At 39.4% G+C, this 24,549-nt stretch overlaps 1 protein-coding gene across 1 annotated transcript in view; it reads left to right on the top strand.

The window, feature by feature from the left end:
• Positions 1-1,304: 1,304 nt before the first annotated feature.
• LOC149839593 (phosphoinositide phospholipase C 2-like) overlaps positions 1,305-24,549 on the top strand; it is an 84,832-nt gene continuing 61,587 nt past the window's right edge. Inside the window, exons 1-2 of the mRNA XM_090002658.1 lie at positions 1,305-1,905; positions 19,632-19,828. Of these exons, the coding sequence (XP_089858784.1) occupies positions 1,561-1,905; positions 19,632-19,828 (542 nt within the window). The 5' untranslated portion in view covers positions 1,305-1,560. The remainder of the gene's footprint in view (positions 1,906-19,631; positions 19,829-24,549) is intronic.

The raw sequence follows: 24,549 nt of genomic DNA, 5'->3' as shown, positions 1-24,549 counted from the left end.
TTGCTAGGGATGGCAGTGGACCAGGGAAAAATGAGGCCCCACCGTGCCTCACCTAATTTGGATCGGGGATGGAAGACATGAAACGCGAATGGAGGCGGGGATGAAGGTTAAAATCAAAATCTGTGTGGGAATGAAGGCGGGGATGGACTTACGCTTTCCTCCACCCTACTCCGCCCCATCCCCGATCCAATAACTAAAATACCTTTAGGAATGGCAGTGGACCAGCGAGAAATGGGGCCCCATCCTGCCTCACCTCGCCCCGTTTGGATCGGAGATGGAAGACATGAAACGAGAATAGAGGCAGGGATGGAGGTTAAAATCAAAACCAGTGTGGGGATGAAGGCAGGGATGGAGGGCAAAGTTTTGAGACAGAGTGGGGTGGAGACCTTGTCCCCTCCGCCCTAGTCCACAGCCATCCCTACCCTCTACTCCTTGGTCTCCCTCTATTTAGAACTCACCGAAAGCAACTATTGTCACCTATTTCGAAATTGATACCCTTAGTCTTACTTGAGCGCCCTCTAAAACCAATTTATAGTAGAGTGGGCCCAGATGCACTAAAGAGTACCAGCAGCTCAGATACTCTGAGTCACCCTCAGGTTGCTCCCATGCAATCCCTAGCAGTACCTTATCACTCTAAGCCTTCCAAGAGAACCCTGCAGACTACATTCTCTCGGCTCCCATCTCAAACCAAGGAGTTGTGCCTCTGAACAACCTCTGCAACCCTGGTGCAGGAGAAACTGGTAGACGAAGACAGAACTGCATCATCACCCAATTAAGATAATAAGGTTCTTCAATCTGGTAAAACAAAAGTACACAAGGGGCATGTTATAGGATAATAGCAGCAACCAAGGACTACTACTACCGAAGGTAGGGTCTCCACACCACCTGAAAATAGAAAAGGTAAGTCAAGTGGCCGAAGAAAATAAAAAATAGAGTAAGAAAGAAAGAAAAAAAAATTGTACTCGAGAATGGTTCAAAACATCAAGTGCCTGCCTAAGGGCCGATTGACTATGCTCACCCTTCTTGTGTGAAATCTTCCAAAACTACCTTGCGGATAGGAATACTTGCGGGGCCAAAGAAAATGCTTTGGCAATTATGAAGGAAAAAAACAGCGTCGGGCGTCGGCAGGAGAGAGAGAGAGAGAGAGAGAGAGAGAGAGAGAGAGAGAGAGAGAGTGTAATAAATACGCAAAGATAAGGAAGAAAACGTCTCCGAGAAGATAGATCAGGTGAAACAAACCACGTTGCTGATAGGGATACTTGCGGGCCAATGAGAATGTTCTGGCAAGTGAATGAAAAAAAACAGCGTCGGGTGTCGGCAGGAGGGAGAGAGAGAAAAATAAACGAGCAATATAAAAACGTCTCCGAGGCGATAGATCAGTTGAAGCAATTACTGCGAGCCACGTCTCAGTACTCCACCCTCGCTTTTTTTTTTTTTTATGACAAAGAACCCTCGCCGAAGCGAGGTAAACCCCAAACGGTTCCCACACGTGCGTACCGTCCTCTCCCTACCGCAGCAACAGCAGGATCAGGAGAGAGGATAGGTGAGGTGAGGTGAAGAATGGGGAGCTACAAGATGTGCGGCTGTTTCACGAGGAAGTTCAGCGCCGCGGAGATCAAACCTCCCGACGATATCAAGGATCTCTTCAATCGGTACGCTGACACGGGTGGTCAGATGTCCGCGGACGGCCTCCGGCAGTTCCTGGTGGAGGTCCAGAATGAGGGGGTCGGCGGGGCGACGACGACAGCAATAGCGACGGCATCCGTGCAGGCCGAGAGAATCATCGAGCAGATCCGACAGCGTCGCGGGCTTCTAGGCAAACTGCCGCGGCACGCCCATCTCTCCCTCGACGGCTTCTTCCATTTTCTCTCCTGCCCCGATCTCAACCCGGCTCTCGAGTCCAAGGTACCTACCACCGTCCATCTCCTTAAAAAAAAACTCAAATTCACTATCATGTTCGAATGCTCCCCGTTTCCTGTTTGGTAAATGCATGGTCCCAAGTTTCCTTGTCGAGATATGGCATCACGTCGATCGACCGACACAAAGGTGGTATCCAGGTTAAGGAGTTGACATTAGGGGACTTGCTCCTCGTGTGGCTTGTACCGTTTTTGAGGAAATTTGGGATCACATATTTTTCATGCTCAAGTATGGATCATGGTCATCAGAATTTGGACACAGAGGGCCCTATTTCTTATGGATCCTCTCTAACAGAACGGCATAAAATTTTTGTGATTTGCTTATTCTCCTGCGATCGGAGCCTTCCAACACACTGTCTGCTCTAATTTGATTTTTGTCTTTTTAGTACTATCTAGCAGAAAATCAAATGTGAGAGCTTTATCTGCTTCAGCTTACCACTTAGATGCTTTTGGTATGGTTCCTCTGTGAGGAAACACGCTTTGGATCAAGTTGTTTTAACGTAAAAAGACCTGATTTCTTAATCATGTAAATTTGATGCATTGCATGCAGTTGATTTTTTAGGCTCTTCATACACATCACAACCACATGACCCAAAATGTATTTTACTGAAAAAGAAACTATGTGGATCTTATCTCTAATTGGCTTTCGGAGCACCATAATAAGTAAGTAGACACTACCTCTGCTGTACTCGACAAGATGTTCAAGGAAATGCTCATGATCTCCTATCAGCATAGTCAGAACAACTTTTCCTTGCTATGTACAAAGATAATTTGAGCTGTATATACTGTTCATGACATGAATCCTACTCAAACTTCATTCCTGCCTTTGTAGTGGTCTTCCTTTTTGCTGACAGGCATGTTTGGGGATAACCCCTGTGTGATACAAATACGAGACCCATCAGTTATTATCATGGTTAAGAATGACACAGATGTCCTCATTCATTAACCATAATTTGAGCCTTACAAAACTTACATTATGGGCCTGAATTTATTTAATAAGTTGGTTTAGCTTTTGTTCCTTTAAGCTGGTTGTTAGCAATGACAATCCAAATGTTCAACAGATTTCTAGTGTCAGCAAGCAGAAACCATTATACATCTCTCTCTCTCTCTCTCTCTCTCTATATATATATATATATATATTCCGGCTAAGACCAGGGACCCCAACACCCCTCCCCCCCCCCCCCCCCCCCCCTCTCATTACTAACTACACATTGGCAAGCCTCATCTCGATATGCTTATTGGCAACAAAGAAACAACTATATTTAATTTGGTTGTTGAATCTGTCTGTATATAGGAACTTCAGTCCCTTGGTTGAGCATGTACCACTTCAGTTCATTCTTAAGTACCAGTCAATCTGCTTGCGGGTTAGAGTATTGAGTGACTTGAGTGGGAGAGAGGGTTCATTGTCTTCTCGAGATTTTCTTAGAATGATTTAATACTCATAAACCTTCACAAGTTCAGGTTGGCTTCTTTTAGGATTGGCGTCATGAAAACCAGCTCACTACTTCATAAACAGAATTCATTCTTGACATTCAATCAGTGCAATTTCCGGCCATAGGAGAGAGCAAAAAAAGTATAACTCATATTGATTCATGCTGAACCGCAGCTTTATTTTGAACAGTGGGCACATTTTCTGTAGTCCTCTGATAAGCCTGTCCACAATATTCATCTTTAATAGCTTCATCAACACCTCTGCTGTCAATAAATTTCTGCGTTATCTTACCTCCAGATTCAGCTGACTGCTTAATGACTAATGTTAACAGTCAGCTGTTGCTGCTGTAACAATTGAGGTTGTTGAACATGCATAGGAGACTGCACTCCATAACTCACAACTGAATCTGATTCACGACATTCATCTCTATTACAGCTGATATTTGGTTGCTATTTATCTTCAGTAAACGGGACATGGAATGTGAATCTGCATCATTATGTATACCGAACATGCAACATTGATTTCTTGTATCAAACTTTGATCCAGCCAGGGTATTAATTCATTTTCAGATTGATCAACATTAGATTTTTGGTGTACCTTCTCTTGCACTCACATCTCATGTAATACTGAAATTATCTTCATCAAAATTCACTTCTTGAGATGATAACACAATGTTTCATTGGGTTCCAGTGCCTATAACCTTTGTAACCTTCTTCATAACCAACAGACCTGCATAATTGATGTAACAACCCCAATTGACCCTCATAAAAATAGTGGACTTTTTTTAAAACAATTGCGAAAATCAACTCAAGGATCTGGGGCCTCACAGATTTAATATACCAAATCACAAACCAAGCTTAACATTGAATTCAAAGAAGAATAATCGAACTTTATTAATTCAATAAGTATTGTCGAAATATACTAAGACAAAAAAATTGTTTATATCATAAATGAGACACTCTGTCAGAGAACCAGAAACTAGTCATACACGACTCACTGTCTCCAGCCAGCTAGTGAGGATATCATTGAACATCCGAGCTTGTAAAATAGTTTTAAAAAAATTGGTAAGAACCAAAGTCCTTTGTACGAATTTGTCTAAAAATTCAAACAGTAAAGGAAATAGCATAAACCAAATTTATGCATAAATTTCAGAGGAATATCACAATTAAACAATTATCACATTCAACTTACCATTCAAGTATTTAACCAAATATCATGCAATAACAAATATCATGCGAAACAAAATAAGCATGAATGCATGAACTAATGTTGAACATTAAATATGCATGATTCAATGCATGCATAAATAACTTATTAAGTTATTTATCAGAGTTGTTGTAAAACCCGAAATTTTTATTATAAAATAATTCAAATTGGGCCTAGATCCATATTTCGGATCTAGGACACATAAAGGGGGTAATTAGGATTAATTGATTTAAATCCCGATTTAATAATAATAATAACAATAAATGAATAGAATTTTAAGTTTTTAAAATTTATCCGAGGATCCACAGTTGGATCCATTTGGATCCAACTTGTGGATCCATATCGATCGGGGCCGGGTTACGGGTCTCGGGTCCGGACCCGAGCCGTGCCCCTGTAGCGGCCTTTTTAAAAGATAAGGGGCAACCCGATAAGGGTTGCCTGATAAAACCCTAACAGGAAAAGAAAGGGGGGCAGGAGGGGGGTTACGCAAGGCGTAACCAACCCCCCCCCCCCATCTCGGCGTGGAGGGGGCCGATAAAAGGAGTGGAGAAGAGGGGGTTTTCCTCTTCACTCGATCTCTCTCTTTGTCTGTGTGCACATCGGAGGAATAGGGCACGCCGGAAAACCTCCGGCAACCCACAGCCACCGCAGCTCCAGCGAGCACCCTTCTCCACGGTAGTGAAGAAGAGCGACACCGCAGCCCCGTACTCACATCTGCAGCTTCCGATCGTCGGAAAGATCGGCGAAAAATTCTTCAAGAGGTACGGTGCTTCTAACGAATTTGGGTGAGGGATCGAACATGGGTTCGATCCCGTGTGAGGGGTTTGAGGGGAGCATCCAGGGAAGGCTGTCGATGGAGGTATTCCCTATTTTCAAAAAAATAAAGAAAAAAAAGGGGAAGAAAATTCTGTTAAACCCTAGATGTGCGATTTGGGGGTTTCTTATTTTTATGCAAGAAGGGGAAATCTGAATATGGAGGTTCTTAAATGATGTTTTTTTTTATAACCCTAACCTGCCGAGTTCCCAAATCAACCCGATTTGGGTTTTCTTGATTTGGAATTGAGGCATGATACATGTTAAATTCTGTTTGGGGATATCGTTCTGGGTGAAATCCCAAACCCAGAATAGCAGTAAGACCTTACTGCATATTTGTCACTATGCTACTCTGCTCAAAAGAAAAAAAAAACTGATTGTTTGCTAAGTGGGACTTTAAATGAGAACTCTCTGGCCCGTGTAAATCTAAAGTTTTGCAATTTAACATAATGGATTCTTTGTTATTATATATCTTTTACCAAGTAAAAATATGTGAGTATATCTGTCTGTTTTAGAATCATGTTAGCTGAAATCGTGATGGTATATAATGAACTGCAACTTTATGGTTTCGAGTCCGATCCAGAGACTAATATGCATGAATGGAACTCACATGCTTGTTTTGAATTTATTTATGAAATGTTTTTGTTGGTGTGATAAAGACAGATTGGTGGTATATGTCTAGATCCAGAACATAGCCCGCCAATCATATATTATCAAGTCACAATCTGGCTGAATGCATTAGTCCTTGAACGCAACCCTGAGTTGTGTTGTATAATCACTTTTGATATGCCTAGATAAGCTGGTGAAAATCAATATAAATATACTTGAGACTTGTTTTGGAAGTTGGCATACATGTTAAAGTCTACAGTACTGCAGCATAGTTATTAGCAGTAGTGAATATAGATTAAGCTTAATTATAAACTGAGAAATTTTGGTGTTAAAAACATTGAATGTATTCAGTTTCTGTGGAGTACTCAAGAATACAAGGAGTTTCTTTCGGTTGAGTACAAGACCGAACTCATTCTGTGACTGAGCTATGATTGTTTAAGTAAAAAAAAAAAAATACTTGTATGCTAGTGAGTGTCTCCTGCGTTTCCTTTATTAGCTATTGGATTATAAATGGCAGAAAGATGATGGTTCGGTTTTATCAGGACATATGGCCAGTCATGTATCATTCTTTAATATATATATATATATATATATATATATATATATATATATATATATATATATATATATATATATATATATATATGTGTGTGTGTGTGTGTGTGTGTGTGGGTTGAAAGTGTTAGTATGGCTACATCATTAGGTGACAATATTAGGTGAATAGTGTCAGATGATTTGCAATTTTTCTTTTAGCTTATATAAAAAAAAAATCTTGCCTTACTCAATCACTAAACTGTTAGTGTTGATTCCATGATGAAAATCATGATTTGTAGCTTTTTGAGACTATGTGTCTTGTTTGGAAGTCAAAATGTTTTTCGTCAACTGATGTATGACGATAATATATGTACTTAATCAGAACTGTGTGGCAGCATGGTTTGTCTGGCTGAGACAGACAAAATTTGTTTTATGTTGAGAAACTTTGGGTTGTGGCACAAGTACACACATGATATGAATGTGTGTAACCCCGAAATGTCAGTTTATAGATCCGGTTTATGTTCATGAGTGGGGATGATAACTCATGTTACGAATGGATGGTTACACATGCATATGACTGCGGAAGCTCTTGCACATTGTTAAAATGTTATGAATGAATGTGCATTTGGAATTATGTTGGTATGATTGCATATATTGCAAGTTATGATTTTTGCATACGATGCATCGATGGCCTAAATGGACCATCACCGGTTTGGAGAGCCGTGGGTTTGGTTTTCTTTCACATATGTTTTTAACTGCATCACTTGAACTACATAAGATGGTTTGGCACTTTACTACACTGTTCTAGTGGTTTATACGAGCTGGAGTCTCGTAAGGGTTTCCGCAAGGGAGGATGCGGGTTTTTACTTTACTTTTGCATATGGTGTTGCAAACTTAAAGAAATTAACTTTAATAAAAATATAATGAATAAGAACAGTGTAATATACATTCTGGGATATCTCATCTGGAGTATGAGAATCTTAGATATCTGGTCTTGGTGGGAGACTGTGAGGATACAAAAACTCCGTGTGCTGTAAAATTGTCCCCTGAACCCGATATTGATGTTGTTTCTCCTGGCCACGGTTTTAGGAAGAGTCCGCCACTTTACCCGGGAGTGGTGTGTTTGACACAACTGTTGTTTATGGTACCAAGGAAGTGACACATGTGGGCGTGGGGTGTCCCTTGTGTCCCCAACATTAGATGTGGAGGTCTAATGTTCCGATGGATGGTGCTGTTTCCTGATATCGGTCGAGGGCTAAGTTGGAACCCAGTAATAAAATACAAATTGTGTGTTAAGCTACCCTGGGAACCTACTTGACCTCGGGGTTTGTACCCGTTTGGTGTATCCGCGGACAACTGAAATTAAAAAGAGGAACTTAAGGATGTGTGCATCTAATAGGGCATGCATATGGAAAGATGAAACATAAATGAAAGATAACAAAAAGGAATCATGCATTGCACATAATCATGCATTTTTCTGTTATGCATTAGATCATGCATGTTTGAATCATTCTTGATATCATGACATGATTTGGTAGTAGCATATGATTTACTTCTTGAAATCATGCTGCAAGGTTTGGCTATTTAGTTTCTGATATATGGTACTGTTTTACTATTCTTGACTGGTGAGCATTTGTAATTATTGGTAGTTATGGATATTTGAATGTTGCAAATTTTATATCTGCACTCACTCAAATCACTGCATGAAATCTCATCTATGTTCTTTCTCTCATCTGGTTTCTTTAGAAGTAGTTGTGCTCAGAATTTCGGTTCTGACACCCTACTTTGTTGGTTTTTTCACAGGATATGGTGAATAGTGAAGTTGGACATGCATCTGGGGATGGATGAGAGTCATACTTGAGCCTGACGGCTTCAACAGAGGACAGAGTGACTCTTTCTTAAATTCTTCTTGCTTCCTTCCAGTTGTCGCTTTATTTTCAATTGAATAAAACCTTGTCTTTGAAATTTTCTTACTCATTAATAAAAGAGTTTTAGTTGGTTGATATGGATGATGATTGCAACTTCGTTTGTGGTGGTTGGGCTATCCAATGGAAAGTGAAACTGTGAGGACCCCAGATCTCTGGGAAGGTTTCCGCAACTCTTAGAAAAAAAAATATTTTGCATTTTAAAAGGGTATGGATTGGGGTCGTTACAGTTGTTTTTGCATGCATGTCCCTATTAAATGCACACAAGTTTAATTTTTACTTTTCTATAAACCTGCGGATACTCAAAATAGGCACAAATTCTCGAAGTCCAAGTTAGGTTCTCAGTTGTAGCTTAACACAAAATTTTTATTTTATTACTAGGTTTCACACTTGTTCTTCGACCGATATCTGGAATCAACACCATCCATCGGAATATTAGAAATCAACATGTAATGCTGGGACATCAGGGAAATCAATATCCACTAACGCCACTTTCTTGGTATACCAATAACTACAACTGAGTTAACAACATCACTCAGAGGCAAAGTGGTTGAATCTCCCTAAAACCGTGGTTGGGAGGTGAACTAACATATCGGGTTCTGGGGTACAATCACATACAAAGTTTTAGTATCCTCATAGTATCCCATGACTGCCATCCAAGATTCTCACACTATTAAAGGGACATCAAGGAAGATATTATTTAAACTGTTTGGTTTCTTTTACTTTTTCAAATAATTTCAAGTTCTTTATACAAGAATCGTTTTGCAAATCAACATGTAAAACCAATTTTGGGTCCTGACCTACATAATTTAACAGTGCAATTAATTTTAGAAAATCAATAATTTTCAGAAATAAATTTTACAATGCATAAATAAAATCAACAATAAGCGGAGCAACACATACTCCTAGCCTACGTGGCCCGTAGTGGTTCACATCTAACTACTCACACATCTCAAAAGTGATTTATGCATCTTTGTAAAATTTCAGTGAATACACTCATTGTTTCAAAACATGCTCGCAATGCACATTCAAACACACAAATAAATATACATGAAACTGAATGCATACGCATGCCAATCGATGTTCGCAGAAGACATTATCATAATCAATTTCCATGCAAAACATTTAAACATGCATATGATCATACCTATGCAATCATGCATGAGCATGCATAACTAATCAAACATGTAATCAAATACATAAGCCTGCAACCAAAATGAATGTGAACCTGTATACGACAAATCTGTTCAGATTTATATACTCACGAATCTCAGCAAATCAGGTCAGATTTACATACTATGAAACTCTGCAAAACTTGATCAGGCTGGCCTACTATGAAAGTCGACAAGTTTGATTAGATTTGTACACAAGTGAAACTTGGCAAGTCTGATCAGATTTGCTTACTAATAAAAGTTGGCAAACCAGATCAAATTTGCATATCATAACACTGGGTATATCTTATCAAATTTGCACTCACAGAAATCGGCAAGTCTTATCAGTTTGCGCACATGCAAAAACACTTCAAGTCTGATCAGATTTGCACCCAATAAGAGTCGACAAGTCTGATCAGATTTGCTTACATGCGAAACACTAAAAGTCTGATCAGATTTGCACCCAATAAGAGTCAGCAAGTCTGATCAGATTTGCTCACATGTGAAACACTGCAAGTCCAATAAGATTTGCACCCAATAAGAGTCGGCAAGTCTGATCAGATTTGCTCGCATGCGAAACACTGCAAGTCTGATCAGATTTGCACTCAATAGGAGTCGACAAGTTTGATCAGATTTGCTCACAAGCGAAACACTGCAAGTTAAGAATTGGCAAGTCTGATCAAATTTGCTCACAAGTCATATTTAGCAGATTCTGAAATAAGGAAATATTTTCAACAACATTAATAAAACAAACAAATTTAACAAAAAAAAAAATATAATCAGTTGTATGAGTGTGAGTTCGATCAATTGAATACCATAAGAAGTTAGGCATATTATATTCAACCTGCGTGAGCATGAAAACTCAGGAAGATTAATCTATATATATTCATATTCATATGCATAATAGGGAAAAATCATTAACCCATATAGCATGCTCACATCAAATCAAGAAAATCGACATGATGTATTTTCAAACAAGGAATAAGGAAATCGACATCTATGTAAAAAAATACATATGCCATTGTCTACATAAAAGCGACAACCTAAAGGAATAATATAAAATCGTCACTTTATGAATATACATATCCCTTTTGAACCAGATTTCCCTTTTTCTCATCTAATACTTATACGTTAATTAGTTTATACGTATTTCTTCCCGTAAGAACTTAGAGAGAAAACCCGTACCTTGATCATAGCATGAAAAAGATCGGAGAAAAACAATAGATGTATAAAAAATTGATTTTTTCCCTCTCTTCTTTTCTTTCTTCCCTCTCTTTTTTCCTCTTTCTTTCTTTCTTTCTCTCCCCACATGATTTTGGGGGTTTTCTATATTTTTCCTCTCTCTCTCTCTCTTTCTCTCTTTCTCTAGAACACGAGTTCTAGAGAGGGGCCTTTTTGTATTTTATCTCTCACCTTTTTATTTTCTTATTTTATTTTATTTTAAGTTAATCTAATCTAGAAGGGGGGTGACGTCCCCTCTAGATAACTCTAATTAAGTAGAGTTCTACTTCATGCAGAACGCTATATTATCTTCTAGATAAATTTAAAAATTTATTTATTTAATTATTTTATTTAATATAATACTCTAAGAATATTCCAGAGGGTGTCGCCTCCTCTCTGGAAGTCTCTATGGGGTAGAGTTCTACCTACCTCATCAAATTTAAATTAAAGTTGAATTTAAAGTTTTAAATTGGCCATTGATGGATTTTGGATCCAAATCTGGATTCTACTTGGACCAGATCCTAGACTGGGTCCTGATCCATATTAACTTTGATCAAACGGAGCGGATCCAGTCCGATCCGATCCGATCCAAAAAAGCCAAAAATAGAGGTGGGTCATTTTTGAAAAATGTTATTTTCAGGACAACTGTAATTTGAATTTGGAAAAACAGGCCGCCAACGCGATCAGTATTTCGATATGCATCTAACGGTATACATAATTGAATTTTGCCTTCGAATTTCACCTGAATTTAACTTGAATTTTGCTTGAATTTAAAGGTTAAAAACAAAAAAAAAAATCAAATTATAATTGGCTCAATTGGGTCTTGTCGGTGTGCTTTGGGCCCGCCTAGACCTAGTTGACGTCACTTGTAAAATAATTGATTTTTCATGATTTTATCATGATTTTATCATGATTTTATCAATTTAATTAAATATATAATTTAAAAAATTATATTTTTCGAATTTAAAAATCATGAAAAAATACACAATATTACTATTGAGCCTTTTGGAGAGAATGTATTTCTTTGGGACTCATCAATATAAACATAATAGACACATCACCATGTCCTTAATTCATCATATATCGGGTTCGAGCCATTAAACATGTAATAGGCGATGTATTTTCCAAAGTTTTCATAGGTAATCCATTAACGACATAAATTGTTGTATGAAAAGCTTCTATCCATAATCCCAAAGGCGCTCTATTCATATGCATCATGGACATGGCACTTTCTACTACGAGCCGGCCCTTTCTCTTAGCAACCCCATTTTTTTAAGGGGGACATGTTTTCATGTGAAAAATTCCATGGCTTTGCAAATTTTTCTTAAAGGCATTAGAACAAAACTCACCACCATCACTTTGGAAATTGATTATGGACAAGGAATGAAATTGACAAAATATATCAAACACTTGACTCTTATATTTTATGAAATAAATCTATGTATAATTATATCGACTGCAAGAATCAATGAACAAAGCATAATATCTACTGGAAGATAAGGAAACCTTTAGGGCTGGCCCCCAAGCATCAGAATAGACAAAAGGAAAGAAAGCTCTTTTATTCAAAACTTGAAATGGGAATTGGTAACTTTTACATATTTGACAACCAGCACGTAATTGTCATCGACCAACTCTTTATCATAGGACACATTAGACAAGAGACTATTGAATAATGACTTCAAAAATGGAAAACCACAATGTGCAAGCTGATGATGCCAAAGACTATCAAGTTTTTTATTTGAATCGACTTCCGAAATCAACAACTGAGGGTTGTACGACCAGATTCTAAAGAACCGCCTTGCGCTTCCTTTATCATGTAGAAGTTTCTGTCTCACCCCTTCAACATAAGTTTTCCTCGTACAAAGATCCTTTACATATATAGAAAAGGGGTAAAGATCACATAAGAATTGTTTCAATCATAATTGGTTGACCTAATAGCGGGAGAAAGATAAAATGCAAAGTTGTGACCTTTCAACATAAGTTTTCCTCATACGAAGATCCTTTACATATATAGAAAAGGGGTAAAGATCACATAAGAATTGTTTCAATCATAATTGGTTGACGTAATATTGGGAGGAAGATAAAATGCAAAGTTGTTAATGAATGCTGGGCCACCTCGAATGGTGTGAGCCGCATGCAGGGAGACTCGCACGTACGGTTTTAAGCGGACCCCCCCCCGCATCAAGAGAGGGTGCCTAAGAAGTGATGTAACGCCCCAAAATTTCGACTTGTGATTTCGAAAACATTATCGAAAAACCTTTCAAAGATTTAAAGTTTTTACTTTTAAAAACGACAGCGGAAGACATTTAAAAAGGAGCACAAGTCAACAATTCTGGGTACGTTAGCAGAAAAACCATCACTCACATAAACAACTTAAAGGAATTGAGGAAATAAGGCAATAGATTAAAAATTTGCAGTTTATTACAAAATGAGCGTTTTCCCAAAATTCAATAATCTAAAGAAAAACTTAAAAAGACTCAGAGCCAAGCCGCCAGCAGAAAGAAGAGAAATCTTGAGTCATATTGCACCACGCCATCGACCGTCTATAAAGTCCTACTCCTCACCTGCCCATGAAATAGGTCAGTTTCATAACAAACCAGTAGGTGCACGAATAGATAAGTAGAATGAAAATAAGCAGGACATTCATGAGATAAACAGTTATTATATTTAAACAATCAATGCAATTATAATCTATTCTAACAAGTGTAATATGTGCAAAGAATTATTGTTTGAAGCATTTTAAGTAGTGTAAGTCTCAATCATCTGCAACTATTCAAATAGATATTTTTTAAGTTCTGATATTAACTGGCCTGTGGGTACGCACAGACGCGAAACATAGAAACAGCTGAGACCGATCCGGGGGTATATTATGTCAGGTGTTTTCATTAACCCGGATGGCTGACTGAATCCGCTCCTAAGGGGACGGTCAGTGACCAAGAGAGTAAATCCCCAAAGGCATTCGTGGCCCATGGATGCATCCAACTTCTGCAGAAGTACCTGGGAGTTACCACCTAGGATAATTTATGGTAATCCCAATTCCCCTAACTCCGATGACTGGGGAAGCCGAGTCTTTTGCCCGTGGGGTGGTTGTTAACAACCTGTTCATCAGAGTTTTTGTACCATCCATCCTCTCCCTTGATGAACCGTGAAGGTCGAATGGGTACGACGGGGGTTTCTTAACCGCCGTCCCATTCTACATGCTCTGGTCTAATAGACCCACTCGAGCATCTTGCCTGTGAGGGCGAGTTGTCACCATTTATGTGATCTCAGCTTTGTGCTAAATGGACGCATCAAGGTTGCTACAACCTCATCATCCAAACATTGTAACGTACTTATCCAAAAGTACGATCGTACCTTCCTAGAGGTACGATTACGATGAGAGGGCAACAATTAACGTTTTATGATTCCTTTGGTTCATACATGACATGTATTGTTCTTTTAGCAATTGGCTTGTGGAGGCCGACATTATCTCATCTATATCAATAAAGTGTTGATTGCCCACTTCAAGGTACTCCATGACTTCTCGTAAAATTTATACCGTACATGTCTCAAGGTTCGGTTACAATAGTAATTTCGGTGGGTTTCTTTTTAGAAATGAGTCTATTTACAAAGTTTACATTAAGTATGCAATTTCAAAAGAATAAGCATGCAGAACAGACAATCACAAGTTAAGCAATCCTACCGATAAGCATGTATGCCAATTAAACTATTTGATTCTCGCTAGAATGAGTCTACCCATAGAGTTTACATTTAAGCATGCAATTTCAAAAGGATAAGAACGAGAAAAACACTGACCAGACAATCATAAGTTAAATACTTCTTTAGATAAGCAGGTATGTACAATAACTATTCTATCTCATAAGTCTTATATGTTATTTCATTCATCCAAAATCCTCGTGCGACTTTCCCCTACCTCGGGATGTCATGGAGCTGCGTGCGTCTACGGGTGTAGATGACACGAGACTCAGGCCGCGGAGCCAGAGCGGGGTTCGATGCGAAGTCTGCAAAAGTGTGAGTAATCAGCGCTACACTATTTATCATGCAGATGAAATAGAAAGTCAGGCAGGGCATCTCCCTCGGCCTGTCGATCGAAAAAGAGAGAGGCAGCAGGGGTGTGCCCCTGTTTGCCGAAATCAGAAAAGCGACAGTGGGCGAGCCCCTGCCTGCCGATGACAGCGGGGCGATAGGGGATGAGCCCCTATCGAAAACAGCGAGGCGGCAGGGGGCCAGCCCCTGCAGACGGCAGGGGGTCCAGCCCTTGCCGACAGCAGCGAGGCGGCAGGGGCTGAGCCCTTGCCGACATCAACGAGACGGCAGGGGGTCAGCCCTTGTCGACAGCCATGAGACGGCAGGGGGCCAGCCCTTGCCGACAGCATCGAAGTGGCAGGGGCTGAGCCATTGCCGACAACCATGAGACGGCAGGGGGCCAGCCCCCCCCCCCCCCCCGACAACAACAAGGTGGCAGGGCCCAGTCCCTGCCGACAGCCGAGAGGCGGCAAGGGGCCAACCCCTGCCGACAGTGAGAGAGAGAGAGATCGGGACGGGGGTGACGGGGCAACCGACCTCCCGTCGGTCGCCCTATCACCCACAACAGAGAGGGGGGTGTCACAGGGCCCATTGGTCCCCTGCCGGCACTCCGACGAACCCCAGAGGGAGAAGGAAACGACAGGGGCTCCGTAGGCCACCTGTCGGGCCCCCGATAGGCACAGGGGAGGTGGGAGGCCGCGGCAGGGGTCGTGCGCCGCTTGCAGGCCTCCCGACGAGGTGACAGAGAGGGGGGGGGGTGAAGAGGGAGGAGAAGAGGGAGGATTAGAGGGCGTATCTGGGAGGCGGTGACCGGCGTCGGCGTGGGTCGCAGCGACGGCGGCGTGCGCAGGGAAGGAGGAGGTCAGCGCGATGGGAGCGAAGGTTTCGAGAGGGAGGTGTGCCTCCCCTCGCCCTCCCTACAGTGCTCTTAAAGAGCTCGAGGGGCGAAAAAACCGGGGAAGCCTCGATTGGCTTCCCTTATCGGGTCGCAGGCGCGGGGGGGGGGGGGGTGCGGCGCTCGGGAAGAGGATTTAAAATCCTCTTCCTGAGTCGGGTTATTAAAACCCTAACGATGACGGGCCCGGGTCGGGTCTGGACCCGGCCTGGGTCCAATACAATAAATTTTTTTTTTTGAAACGTGGGTTTTACAAGGGACCCACAAATGCAATGAGAACACTCTATATTTGCGAAAGACAGTTGGAAAGTTCTGAATCCCATTTATGAAAGGTCCAAGTTGGTCAAAGCCCTGCCCTTTTATAAAATGTGTAATGCCAAATTCTTATATTCTCTGTTGACTGGGATATTCTTGACCTTCTAATTGTCATAACCCATTTCCATTGGGCCTTTTTTGCTGTTTTGAGAAGCTTTGGACTAATTAGTTTTCTGTAAAATATGGTTGTTGGCCTGTCAGATTGATGAAAATAGTAATATATGAAATGACTTTGATTAAGCATGTTTTGAAAATTGAAATATTCTGTAGGGATTGGTATAACCTCTTCAAATGATGAATATACCCCTTATGAAACTTTTGCTGCAAATGAGGTTATGCACCTTGTTTTGTTTAGACTAGTGAAGCTGCTTGGGTTTGGGAAATATGGAAAGGTGTGCAATTTGTGTAGTTTTTTGCCAAAACTATAACTCCATGATCAATGAATTCTAATGCAAAAATACCCTAAAAATCCTAAATTGAAGTAATTCCTTGTAACTTTGCTGCAAACTGAATTCTTTTTTAATTCTCATTTCAGAGTAGTACAAGAGACATCTTATGGAGAAAAGCTTTTCATCGGCGGTGACCTTAATGGACATGTAGGCATTAGTAGGGATGGATTTGAGAATATCCATGGAGGCTATGGTATAGGAGAAAGAAATGAAAGTGGAGAAAGGATTTTAGATTTTTGTTTGTCCTATGATATGATCTTAGCAAACACTTGGTTTAGGAAGAGGGAGTCTCACCTAGTAACATTTAAAAGTGGGGTTAATACGAGTCAGATAGATTTTTTCCTACTTAGAAAGAGAGATAGGGGTTGTTGCATCGATTGTAAGGTTATACCAGGAGAAAGTGTAGCTACACAACATAGAGTCTTAATTTTAGATCTTAGAATTAGACAATGCCGCAAAAGGGATAGACATAGGATAGATCCTAGAATTAAGTGGTGGGCACTGAAAGGAGCTAAACAAGGAATGTTTGTAGAGCAGGTAGTTAAGGAAGTTGATTGGTGTCTCGAGGAGGATTCAGAATCAATGTGGAATAAGATAGCGGGTGGTATGAGAAAAGTAGCTAAGGAGGTATTGGGTGAGTCTAAAGGCGGTGCACCACTAGGTAAGGATACATCATGGTGGAACGAGGATGTCAAATTAGCTATTAAGGTTAAAAGAGAGTGTTATAGAAATCTAAGTAAGAGTCGTGATAATGAGAATTTGGAGAAGTATATGATAGCAAAGAAGGAAGCTAAAAAAGTTGTTCGAAACGCGAGGGCTAAGGTATATAAGGAGGTTTATGACAAGTTGGATACCAAAGAAGGCGAGAAGGATATTTATAGGCTTGCAAAGATGAGAGATAGGAAATCAAAGGATTTGGGTATGGTTAGATGTATCAAAGATGAAACGCAAAGGGTTTTAGTCAAAGATGAGGAGATTAAGGAGAGATGGAAAGATTATTTTGATAAGCTATTTAATGATAGTCATGCTCAAGATCTTGGAGACTTCTCCATTCCTTTTCATGAGATAAATCGTGACTTCATGCGCAAGATTCAAAAGAAAGAAATTGCAGAGGCTTTGAAGAAAATGAAATCAAGAAGGGCAGTTGGCCCAGATGGTATACCTATCGAGGCTTGGAAATGCTTGGGAGAGAAAGGTTTAGAATGGTTGACAAATCTTTTTAACTTGATTTGGCGAACAAATAAGATGCCTAATGAGTGGAGGAAGAGTACTTTGGTGCCTTTATATAAGAATAAGGGTGATATACAAGATTGCACAAACTATTACTATGAAACTTTGGGAGAGGGTGATTGAGTCTAGGTTGAGGAAGGTTGTCATGATATCGGAGAATCAATTTGGTTTTATGCCTGGAAGATCAACTATGGAAGTTATACATCTTCTTAGACAACTTATTGAAAGATATAGAGAGAGGAACAAAGATTTGCATATGGTTTTTATTGATTTAGAGAAGGCATACGATAGAGTACCTAGGGACGTTCTCTGGTGGACAATGATGAAGAAAGGTGTTTCTCTCAAGTACATTAGTATAATTAAAGATATGTATGAAGGAGTAGTAACCAATGTCCGCACTTGTGGAGGGGTGACAACCAATTTTCCGATAACGGTTGGGTTACATCAAGGATCTGCTTTAAGCCCTTTCCTATTTGCGATAGTGATGGATGAGCTTACGAGATCAATTCAAGAAAATGTACCGTGGTGTATGTTGTTTGCTGATGATATTGTTTTGATTGATGAGTCTAGAGCTGGGGTTAATGTTAAGTTAGAATTATGGAGACAGACATTGGAAGCTAGAGGTTTTAAGTTGAGTAAGAGTAAGACTGAATATATGGAATGTCGGTTTAGTAAGCAACGAAGTAGTGATGGGAGTGTAGTGAAGCTTGGTGAGCAAGATATACCGGTGAATGATTATTTCAAATATTTGGGATCCATCATTCAAAAGTATGGAGAAATTGATGGAGTTGTAAATCATAGGATAAAGGTTGGGTGGATGAAATGGAAAAGTGCTACTGGAGTGTTGTGCGATCGTAGAATGCCATTGCGGTTGAAGGGAAAGTTTTATAGGACGACTATTAGACCCGCTTTACTTTATGGTACGGAATGTTGGGCTGCCAAGAGACATCATATTCAAAAAATGAGTGTAGCTGAGATGCGGATGCTTAGATGGATGTGTGGAAATACAATAAAAGATAAGATTCGGAACGAAGAGATACGTAAGAAGGTAGGTGTTGCACCCATTGAAAATAAGATGCGAGAGAATCGTTTACGGTGGTTTGGACATATTCGGCGAAGGCCTAATGATGCTCCAGTTAGAAGGTTGGAGAAATGGGAAAATATATTAGTTAAAAGAGGTCGGGGTAGGCCTAGGAAGACTTGGATGGAGATGATAGGAAAGGATATGAATGCTTTGAACCTCACCGAGGACATGGCGTTGGATAGAAATGATTGGAGGAAAAGGATTCATGTGGAAGACCCAAAATGAATTTCTTTTTTGGTTCATATCGCTGACCCCAATTGTTTTGGGATGAAGGCGTAGTTGTTGTTGTTATTGTCTTTTTAAGGTTAGGGCTTACACCTTCGACTCCCTCAAGGCTTCATCCCATCTCAAATTGATTAAAGCACCTTGTCCATAGCATTCTTTTCTAGAAGTTAATTAAATAACCATTGAAAATAACATAGTCAAGCTGTTTTACAGCTTGAGGATTGTTTTACAGTGTTAGGCAACTGATTCTGGCAGTGTTGGGCAAGGGCCACTTGAGGGCTGTTTTGCAGTGTTTGTCTACTGATTCTGACCGCAAATGCTTTATGCTTTGAAGTAACAACAGTTGCATTATTTGGTGGATTAGAAAGCCAAATCTCATTTTCTGAAACTAATACCAAGTTGCATTATTCAGGGATATTATCTTCAGTGGAAGAGAAGGTTAAATCTAATTTTTTCAAGTAATATTTTTTATTGAAATTTGGTTTGCCTTCTTTCTTATGTGGTTTTATCTTTTAAATTTCTGCTTCCAGAAGTTGACAATTTTTTATTGCCTATATAACAAAAGAATGTTGATGTTTTTGACTTTTTGTTGCTTTCCAGGTTCATCATGACATGACTGCTCCTTTGTCTCACTATTACATATTTACTGGTCACAATTCCTATTTGACTGGCAATCAGTTAAATAGTGACTGTAGCGATGTGCCCATCATAAAAGCATTGCAACGAGGTGTGCGAGTAATTGAGCTAGATATCTGGCCTAGTTCCCAGAAAGATGATGTAATTGTTCATCATGGAAGGTTTGCAACTGTTTCAGTCTGATTTTTTCATCTTGCTCTTAATTTTGTTTCCCTAGAATTTATAGACAGAGGGAGGGAGGAGGTCAAAGATGTTCTTTACAAATTATTTATGTTGGAAGTTTTCTTATTAGATTCTAGACAATGTCTTTAACCATCAAGGACAAAATTTGGCAAAGCAACAATGAACATAATTGTGCTTCTATTTTTTCCTTTAATTTATTTTTCTCCTGTCTGTTAACAAGTTCTTCTGGAGACTGGTATTTTTTCACATCCCTCTAAGTGTTAGCTCTTGAAGGCCCAAGAAGATATAATAGGTCATATGATGGAGCTGGTAAAGTGGCTTCTATGCTAATTTCCAGCTGCAATGTCAGATATTTGTAGAGGGAGCAAGGCTTTCTTGCCAACACACTGTTTTTCGATTGCCATGGCTAAAAGCCATGAATATTAGTTGTCTTATGCTCTCATGTGTCTAATTCACACACACACACACACACACACACACATATATATATATATATATATATATATATATATATATATAGAGAGAGAGAGAGAGAGAGAGAGAGAGAGAGAGAGAGAGAGAGGCTCGAAAAAGCTTGGCCGGGCCCCTGATAGTCGTAGAATCCTTTTCTCATCAAACCTAACCCTGCAATGAGAAAGGTTAATACAATTTCCTTTTTTCACTGGAGCAAATAGATCTAAGGGGTTTGATTCAGATTGATCTCCCATTCACATGGTGGCAGCTTAGCTATCGATAGCTCATTCCAATCATGGTGGCGAGCAGGTTGAGGCACTAGACCTATTGATCATGCGAAGGAATCCTTTGAAAATGGGGTCGAGCAATCATTGTGCTCGAATGAGAGCCTTTTATTCCATGCACACACACACACACACACACACACACACACACATATATATATATATATATATAAATAGATAGAGAGAGAGACTCAAAAAAGCTTGGTCAGGCCCCTGCTAGTCGTAGAATCCTTTTCTCATCAAACTTGACCCTGCAATGAGAAAGGTTAATACAATTTCCTTTTTTCACTGGAGCAAATAAATCTAAGGGGTTTGATTCAGATTGATCTCCCATTCACATGGTGGTAGCTGAGCTATCAATAGCTCATGCCAATCATGGTGGTGAGAAGGTTGAGGCACTGGACCTATTGATCATGCGGAGGAATCCTTTGAAAATGGGGTCGAGCAATCATTGTGCTCGAATGAGAGCCTTTTGTTCCATGTACACACAAACATTTTCTCAGTCCATCCTCTCCTAAGCCACCAAGATCATTAATGCTTTTTTAGATTTCATACCTATACGCATGCCTCGTTCAATCTATATTTGTAGAGTTGATCATCCATCTCGAAAAGAAGGTATGAAGTGATACGTCATTTACAGAGTACTTAGTATAACTCATGCATTCATATACCAAACCAGTCAAGGCGAAGTACTACGAATATCTTCGGTAGTCAGTCTATTTCCAGCAGTTGGCTAGTGGGAGCAAGAAGTATTTGGTATGTTTGATGTTTCTCTCATCAAACTGAGTCTAGGCTGGCCCATGGCTCATCATTGTCAAGACCAAAACGAGGCAAATAAGATTTATAAAACTTTTTGTTTTTGACTTTTAAAATCAAACAAAAATCAAGCAAAATTCAAGTTAAATTTAGGCGAAATTTAGAGGCAAAAATCAGGTAGTATATCATTAGATGTGTTTCGTAATTCTGAGAACATTGATATTTTGTTTTTCTAAAATCAGGATGCGGTTGTCCCAAAAGTCGCATTTTTTAAAAAATGACCCGCCTCTATTTTACTAGTTCTGGATCGAATGAGATCCAATCCGATCCGTTTGATCCAAATTGATATGGATCTGGATCCAGACCAAGACCCATATTAATTAGGATCTGGTCCAGGTTGAGATCCATATGGATTTGGATTCAGATCCAATTCTAACCAATTTAAAGTTTTAAATTCAATTAAAAGATTAAATTGAGTAAATTCCATGTTGAGAGGACTCCCAGAGGAGGAAGACACCCTCTGAAATATTCTAAAAATTAATTATTTAATAATTTAATATTAAATAATTAATAAAAATATTAATTAATTGAATTTCGAAATTTTATTTATCTGGATATGGTGGAGTTCCACATTTGGTAGAACTCTACCTAGATAGGTGTTCTAGATATAGATCTCAAATTAGTTAATAGAAAAAAAAAGTGATAATAAAAGGATAAATAGGATTTGTTAGAGAGAGATAGAGTTCTACATTTTGTAGAACTCTATCCTCTATACAAGAACTCTAGAGGGGATGTCACTCTCTCTCTAGAACAAAAAAAAAATTATAAAAGGGTCCAACTCGTCTCTCTAAATTTCATTTTCTAGAGAGAGAGAGAGAAGGAACAAGGGAAAAGAAAGAAAGAGAAAAAAAGAGAGAAGAGACAAGGAAAGAGAGGAAGAAGAAAGAAGAATAAGGAAAGGAGGATCTCTTCCGTTTTGATCGTTCCACGAACACTTTTTTAGTCTTTTTCCATTTCTCAACCAAGGTACGGGTTTCTCTCTAGGTTCGAACGGAGAAGAAATAAGTATAAGTCGATTTATGCATATATATTTCATGGAAAAATGGAAAATCTGTTTAAAAAAAAGATATTTATGTATATTCTTATATAGAGTGGCAATTTTTTATGTCCCTTTGGTTGTGTCGATTTCCCTAAAGTAGCCACTACTGAAAATATGGGTGATCTTGATAGTAGTCGATTTCTTTGGTTATGGAATTGATACATGTTAATGGCCTTTCCTACTTATACATGCGAACATACATTATATAATAACGATTTTAATTTCTGTTTTGGTGTACTGAAAATACATGTGGACAAATTTATGTTTCATTAAATTTTTTGTTCACACATATAGACTGAGTACATATTTATATATATGTAGTTCTGTTGGTTGCACCACAGTACTGGTTCAGGATCATATCTGACCCAGAGTTGCCAGTCGAGGAAGCGGGAAGCGATACGGGAAGCAAAAGTGGGAAGTGAGGCACTTTTAAAATTTTAGGAAGCGGGAAGCGCGGGATGACTTAGGAGTGAACCGGGAAGCGTCTCGGAAGCGAACCGGGAAGCGTCTCGGAAGCGAACCGGAAGAGACCTAAGAAGCGAAGAAGGAAGCGACATAGGATTCGAATGAGAAGCAAATAAGAATCGAAAGGGAAACGAAAATATAATTATATATTTTTATTTTATCAAAAAATAGGATTTATGTCATCATTGACAAAATAAAACATGTATCTAAGACAATAAATAATATGAATTACAATTATCTAACAAATGCATTATTTGCAACTTTCAAGCTGTTGAGACTAAGATGTTTTTAGTAAATAAGTTTTTCTAAACTAGAGGTTATTTGAATCTTATTCTTTAATGAGGGACCTGGGTGTAATTTTGTTCCTTGGACTATCTCTATTTAATATAGAGATTAGCCCTAATTGAAAATAAGTTCTATTATTCTCCAGCTGTCTCTCTCTCTCTCTCTCTCTTTCTTTCTCTCTCTCTACCTCGGTTGCTGCGCATCTCACCTTACCTTCAACATGGTATCAGAGCCATCGTCCTTGGGAGCGTGATCTCGTGCCCTGCGCCAAGTTCGAGTGATTACAGAAAAGGCTTGAAAGCAGTCTCTGCGTGCTCATAGTATTGTTGGTCGTGCATCTAGTTGTTGTGTCGTGATCCTTTTGACTCAGCAAGAAGTTGGGTGCTGTGTCGTGATCTTTTTGATTCAGCAGGCTTGAAAGAAGTCTATGCGTGCTCATAGTATTGTTGGTTGTGCATCTAGTTGTTGTGTCGTGATCCTTTTGACTCAGCAAGAAGCTAGGTGCTGTGTCGTGATCCTTTTGACTCAGTTGACGTTTGAAAACAGCATGTTAAAAAAAAAAAAATTGAATAAGCAGGCGTGATTCCCTGCTGTGTTGAAAAATATTCTGTTTGTGGGAACCTTGTCTTTTGAAGTGGGATTCTGTGTTGGGTGTTGCTACTGGTTGTCGTAGTGGCGGATGTGTGATGGTAACACATTCTAAGTCGTGTTGGATGTGTGATCTTGATTTACAACCTATAGTCATCCTTGGTTGAGGTGGAAGGTTTTGGTCAAGTTTCTTTAAAATTATATTTGAAGTTTGGATCTGAACAGTCGAAGGTCGTGTTTCTCAGATTTCATTGGTGAAGTCAAAACTTGATATAGTCGGGCTTGTTGTTGATTGTGGGTATGCGCGTGTGGTTGCTCCTGCATTTTGTGAATCAAGCCCATTAGTTTATATTATGGCTCAAGTGGTTAAATCAGATGCAGATTCCTCCAATGATTATGTAACTCTTAGCAGGGCTGAATATGACGAGCTCCTTGCTTTACGATCATCCAATTCGAAGTCTTCTGTTGCGGAGGTGTGATCATCGCAAAGTTTTTCCTCTCGTAATATTCTCTTTCTTTCTCTTCCTTTCCTACCTCTATGTCCTCCTTTTAAAAGGAGAAAATAGAAGACGGAAAGTGAAGAGAGAAGAGAGAAGAGAAAAGAAAAGAATAGAAGAGAAGATGAACTCTTTTGCGGGTCTCACTTGACCTTGATTTTGAAAAATATTTTGAAATAACTCGCCTCCGTTTTTGAAATATTTGCCGGAAAACTGGGAGACGGGATCCGCTCGTCGGTACGAGGTTCGACCGTTCCTGACGCCTTTACCAG

This window comes from Nuphar pumila, chromosome 4 (genome assembly GCF_984573655.1).
Source record: "Nuphar pumila chromosome 4, dmNupPumi1.hap1.1, whole genome shotgun sequence".
Taxonomy (NCBI): Eukaryota; Viridiplantae; Streptophyta; class Magnoliopsida; order Nymphaeales; family Nymphaeaceae; genus Nuphar; species Nuphar pumila.
Note: the sequence above shows the minus strand (reverse complement) of the source record. Positions and strands in the feature narration are given on the sequence as shown.